The 6,239-nt window shown below is 33.8% G+C and overlaps 1 protein-coding gene across 1 annotated transcript in view; it reads left to right on the top strand.

Moving 5' to 3' along the window:
- Positions 1-4,407: 4,407 nt before the first annotated feature.
- LOC108771070 (uncharacterized) overlaps positions 4,408-6,239 on the top strand; it is a 34,807-nt gene continuing 32,975 nt past the window's right edge. Inside the window, exon 1 of the mRNA XM_018522965.1 lies at positions 4,408-5,830. Within this exon, the coding sequence (XP_018378467.1) occupies positions 4,408-5,830 (1,423 nt within the window). The remainder of the gene's footprint in view (positions 5,831-6,239) is intronic.

Genomic DNA, 6,239 nt, shown 5'->3' with positions numbered 1-6,239 from the left:
ATTTTTATATAAAATAAGTTATTATATACACACACATATATATATGTATATAATGACTTATTTTATAATTGTAAATATATATATATGTATTATATATATATATTAATAAATTTTGTATTACTTTTTTTAAACAACCATATTATATAATAGATTGATAGACATTTCTATATTCAAGAAATTCACAAATTCAGTTCACATAAAATACAAACTCATATATATGTGCAAACGCATAGATTAAATGATAATACTAACAATAAGAATCTTAGGAAGAGAATTATATTACTAATGGTGAAAGTCTATACCATCTATACCACAACTTGGATGCATCAATTCGTAAGTGTCATCTCTTAAATTGCGTTCTGTCAGACATTCTGACCATGTAAGCTGTTCAACGTTTGCTTTGTCTGAAGAACACTTTGCTAACTCTGCTCGTGTCTTCTATAAGGAGCCATACCAAATCGATATGTAATAACGAGTTGAAATATGACACGCCGAAAAAGCGTTGATGACGTCCTAAATGGCAAACGAATAATACAAGCATGACACGAACATTTGGTTAAAGCAGACCAAAGTCTTTAACAGTATAACCCTTAACCCCTAATAAAATGCAAATCACTCTCATAACGAATAAATTTATCTTAAGTAGATCATGTTTTACAATGAATCTCATGATTGTCACGCCTCTCTGCAGAAAGATATAAGAATATAATGATATTCTTATAAGCATAAAAGATTATTTGAATTTGTTTTGAATACATTTTAATGTAGATGTAATTTTGTGAACTTTAAGAATATATGAAATTTATTTCATACATCTGTTGCGCATCTATATGTATGTTATAAATTAAAAGATAAAGATGGTACCCAAATTATGTACAATATTTTCATGACTAAATGAAATAACGAATGGATAACGATAAAAAATCTCATTAAAGCCTTTTTTTGCAGATAAAATGAAGCTTCCATAATCTACCTTCTGTGAATATTTCGATCTTGGCCTGATAAAATTTCCACTTAATCCATAGATATACAACTACAATGGCAACTCCGCGCTTCCTCAATTCATATTCCAGGCAACGAGAGAATAATGTCTATAAAAAAAGAGAGAAATGAAGCGGGTAGGGATTTACCGGAAAGAGACCGTCAAAAGAGCAAGATTCGTGAAGGGATTATCCGCGAAAAGATAAAAGGTTAAAATTATTACGGCAATTTAGATTTTTATGTTTCATATAATAAAATGGCTGCCTAAAACATTGTTGAAAGAAGGCCTGATTATATAATTAAAGATGAACCGAAGAAAGAACAGAAAAAATTAAGATTAATTATAAGGTATTTCCGCAAGTTTGTCCTTGCTCGTTCAAGGAAGCTTCGCGCCGACATCATTTTAATTTGAACCTATTGGAGAAAGAAGTAAATTATGCACGCAGATGTATAATGCATTGTATACACAGCTTTGCCTTTCGTATGTTCAGCTTATATGGGACGAATATAATTTAACCGGCTAATTATTTATCCGCGCACAATGGTCACGAATCGCTCCAACGTCGACCCGCAGCAAAGAAAGACAAAGTGGTTCCTTTGCGCGATTTGTTCCGCGTAGTGAATTACGGAGTGGCGAAAGTATTCGCCCATTCATCATTTAGCTATCAAACGAAGAATTTCAAGTCGAAATTAAAGTTTCATGAACTCGAAGTTTATCCCAAGTTTTTTTCAAATACGCAAAGATATTATATCGACGATGAACATTGTCTTCGTTAAATTTATAATGTCAAATTATAAATGTATATCGTCTATATCATTAAATTTATAATTTAAAATTATATCGAATTTGAATTTTAAATTATTTTTATAGGTCATCATTGTTCCTTTAATTGAACTAAAAAATGTATTAACTCTTTGACTCAGATTTAGTTCATTATTTACTAAGTGCATACGTCAATATGGACGTTGTTTACTTGAAACTTACCACAGAAATGGATTAATATTCATTTTGACATACATAGAAGTTAAAAATAACACAACTCAAAGAATTAGGTTATCATTGCTTCTTTTGATATGTAATAGTGTAGGTCAGTAATTGCAGTCCGCCGCGCCGGTCGCATGTGGTCCATATAGCTGCAAATTTTTTACGGCCCGCTAAAAATATACATTTTCTACTTTATATAAACGAAATAAGCTCTATACGATCCGAAAGATTTTACCTATTTCTGAAAATGGCTCTCTGAAAATGACCCTTAAACAGGTTGTGCATTATTAGTTTAGTCTAGGTCATTGCGTTAAAACAATGTTAAATTCTTGTTTCAAAGAATAAACACAAATCTATTAATAATCTTGTTATCAAGTGTGATTAAATCCATATTAAATTATTATAAAGCAAACATGTGTATTTAAACATTAATACACTACTGTTAGATGTCCAAAAGAATAATAATAATCCAATTCCTTGAGTTAACATTTTGTTATTTCTAACTTCTATGTGTGCCAAAATGTATATTAATCCATTTATGTGGTTAGTTTCAAAGTAAACAGTGTCCATTAATATATGTATTTATTGTTAGTAAATAATAAACTAAATTTGAGTTAAATTTAATACAGTGTCTTGGATTAAATTGTTTAACTCCATTGTCGGTTAAATTATCCATGTCTAACTCCATCGTCAGTAGCGACCTATAAAAATACTAAAATTACGTGTAATGTGAACACTGTATATCTATTTAAGCAAGAAAACAATAATGCATAAAAAAATCTCGTTTTATTTCTTTTATTAATACATATTTGGAAAAATTTAATAAAAAAGATAAAATTGCATTCATAATCTTCATGCTACGATACAATCGATATCATAAAAAATCTATCAATAAAATCTTATTGTATAAGCAAATATACATTAAAAAGTTGAATTTATAGTTGCTTGTTCTCAAAGAAAAGGAGGAAAGACATTTCATAAGTGAATTGCTTTCGCGATATTAATCAATATCATAGAAACACGCACAGATATATACAGAGTTTTACATGATTTATTATGATCCAAGACAAATATTCAAGATTCCAGCAAGTCCAGTGCATAATAGTTACATTGATCAATATAAGAAGCAAATAAGAGCATCTACATTCTTAATCAACGATGGTGGAATCAATCAACGTAAAAGGCAAATCGAAAAAGATAAGAGAAAGACAAAAACATACCAATTCGCCATTGTGAGAAAAGTTACAAAGAGGAGACTATTTGCGTTTGTAAGAACTAGAAACAACCATTGGTAGGACATATCTATGGTTGCTGATCTACGCGTAGCATCATGCGGTGGGGAGAAAGTGAAATAGTATGGAACAGAATCCGATATGGAACACACGAGAGCAGAGATGGAGAAAGAAGGAACGACAACCGCGGACAGCGACGGCTCCAATCCTGAAGCGGAGAGACGCGCCGCCACAGCCACAACAGCCGCAGCCGCAGAAGAGACGACACCGAGTTGTTGAACGCTCAGTTCGCGCGCTGAGCGTGTCGCGTCCGGTCGTTGTGTTATATAATATCTCACCACCATATTCCGAGAGAGGACTCGTTCGGTTCTACTTAATCGTTATGAGAACGCATTCTGAGATATTTTCCTTCGAGATTGGTTACGAGAGATAACTTACAAAAGTTTTGCAATCGACACAATCGGGGTTCGTTATAGCAATTTTAACGCATCCCTCGTCTCAAAAGTTTATTTTATTCTCAGAAACTATCCTCCAAAGTTCTATGGAATTTCTCAATGATAACCACTGCGAAGTTTGAGAACTGAAATGTAATGAAATGTAATGTATTTTACAACTATGTACTTGTGAAAACTTAATTATCATTTTCGGTTGCTAGAACTCACAATCTATACACATAGCATTAGTTTTAAATTTTCTTGTTAACAAAAAAATTACTTTAAAACTCAATCAATTCTCGTACTCAGCTTTGTATATTATTGTAGACTTTGACACTAGAAAAAAATTAACGGATTCCAAATCATATATGGAAAAATAATTATTTTTTAAAAGTAAATATATGAATATTTTTTTAATATATATATAAATTGATAAATTTATTTTTTATCTATTATTTATCAAACTAAATTATGTTTGTGCCAAATAACAATAATATTATAAAATAAATTGATAAAGAATTCGAATTATTCATTTATATGTTAAGAACGATGTATCAAGAAGTTTATCGCAGTTCAATTTATTATTTTGACCGCAAAATTCCAACATCGGGACAAACATTTTTCGAGTCTCCGATCTCTGACGATGGAAAAGATGAAAGAGATGGAAGAAGGGAAGCGCGAACGACGACGAGGACGGCGAAGAAAATGATGAAGACGATAACGAAGACAAGAAGCTGTATGACACCATGAAGTCAGAGAAAAGGAAATCCAGATAATGGCAGCCTCTCGCGTAGATTCTGAAGTTGGAGAATATCAACTAACATCTGCGACAACTGCGGTATTATCGAGATCATCGAGCGAAGCTCGCGTAGTCAAATCTTGGACTGACTATAATCATTGCGCCAAATATGTCAAAGAGCCTCTCAGTCGATCAAAATTTTACGATCATCCAGCAAAACAATCCAATAATGGCAATGGCGTTACTGGAAATTATTACATACAAGATAATGAAGAACAATCAGATCAAGAAGAAAAATCTATTTCCGAAAATAAAATTTATGTTGCCAACAGATTAGACGTTAACGAAGATACAAATTGCGATAAAATGAATAACGATATTAGTAATACCATCAATGACCATAAGTTAGTTACATGCAAGAAAAATAACGATTCGAGAGGTAAACTTGAAGTTAAATGCACGAACTCGCTAAATCATGAAATCAAAAGAACTCAACAAATATTCAATAAAGGTAATCAAACTATCTTCGATAATGAATATAACGAAAGACAAGTGTGTACAGTTCGTGAAATAAAAATCGTAACTGCATCGACGAACAACTGCATAAACAACTCATCCGAATCAATATACTATTCCCAGGATGTCGATAAAACGATCGGATCGAGCAAATGCAAGCACACCAGGGATATCGAGAGCCGTAAAAATGACGGTGACGAAGACGGGATGGAAATCAGTTCGCCGCGGAGTCGCGTGTATCCTCACGGGGATAATGTCATTGTATCCGCCGCCACGTCGAGCACAAACGCATTTCAAGAACATCCTCGAGGTGAAACGTCTCGTAAGGTCGTTCACTCCTCCGTCAAAGACAGTAGCACCCCCGGAAAACCGCAACGATCCGCATCCGTGAGGAATGCTATTGACGATCGAGGAGAGTCGAGGAATCGAAAAACGGATATCGACATCCTCTGCGCCGAAGATAAAAAAAGTAGCAACGCAAGAAAATGCGAAAACTGCGGGAAATCACACTTCTCTTATGGTCGGTACTCTCGTTTGTGGAAGTATTCGGAGTATTTGAATCGTGAAAAGGCGAATCAAGACGCGGCCAAGATCGTCGTTAATCAGTCCGATTCGACAAAACTGATGTCACCGATCGCTACCGTAGCACTTCGTCGCAGTCGATCGTTACCGCGGTTGTCGATTCATGACAGTGGAGTTGCTTGCAGCGATCATGCACCAGCGGTACCGGAGCAGACGCACGCGGCACCTCGTCAGTTGGTTGCGGATCTCAGACAATTGCTCACACTGAAGCAACATTACTACCCGGAGGGTGGCTGGGGCTGGGTAATTCTTCTTGTGGGTTTACTAGTACAAATTTTGTCGCACGGCGTGCATGGTGCTGTCGGCATCTTTCTTCAGCAAGTGGAAGTCAGATTCGGCCCCCACGTGCATCTACAGGCAGGTTAGTGAAACGAGCAAACTCGAGATTAGTGGCCACTGATAAACTACTGATAATTAGCCAAATTTCACAATTCATCCTTCGAGCAGAAAATTTCAAACTTTGTTCTATATTTTTTACTTGTTCCTTTCACCTTTTTGCTAAAATAAATTTTGCAAATTTGTTTACAAATACCGATTACAAGCTTTTTAATTACTATTATTGTTTTTATGAAGTCATTTTTGGAAATAACTAAAAAAAACTTAAATTTCATATTAATACAAAATATTTATTTATATATATATTTGTAGATACAAGGCAGATAAATGTAAATTTATAACAAGCAAACAATATTTCTTAAACAAAAGATAAAAATACAACTTCGAAAACATAAATACAAAGTGAAAAGTGTCTTCTATCAGATAGTATAAGC

This window comes from Trachymyrmex cornetzi, unplaced genomic scaffold, assembly GCF_001594075.2.
Source record: "Trachymyrmex cornetzi isolate Tcor2-1 unplaced genomic scaffold, Tcor1.1 scaffold1388, whole genome shotgun sequence".
Taxonomy (NCBI): Eukaryota; Metazoa; Arthropoda; class Insecta; order Hymenoptera; family Formicidae; genus Trachymyrmex; species Trachymyrmex cornetzi.
Note: the sequence above shows the minus strand (reverse complement) of the source record. Positions and strands in the feature narration are given on the sequence as shown.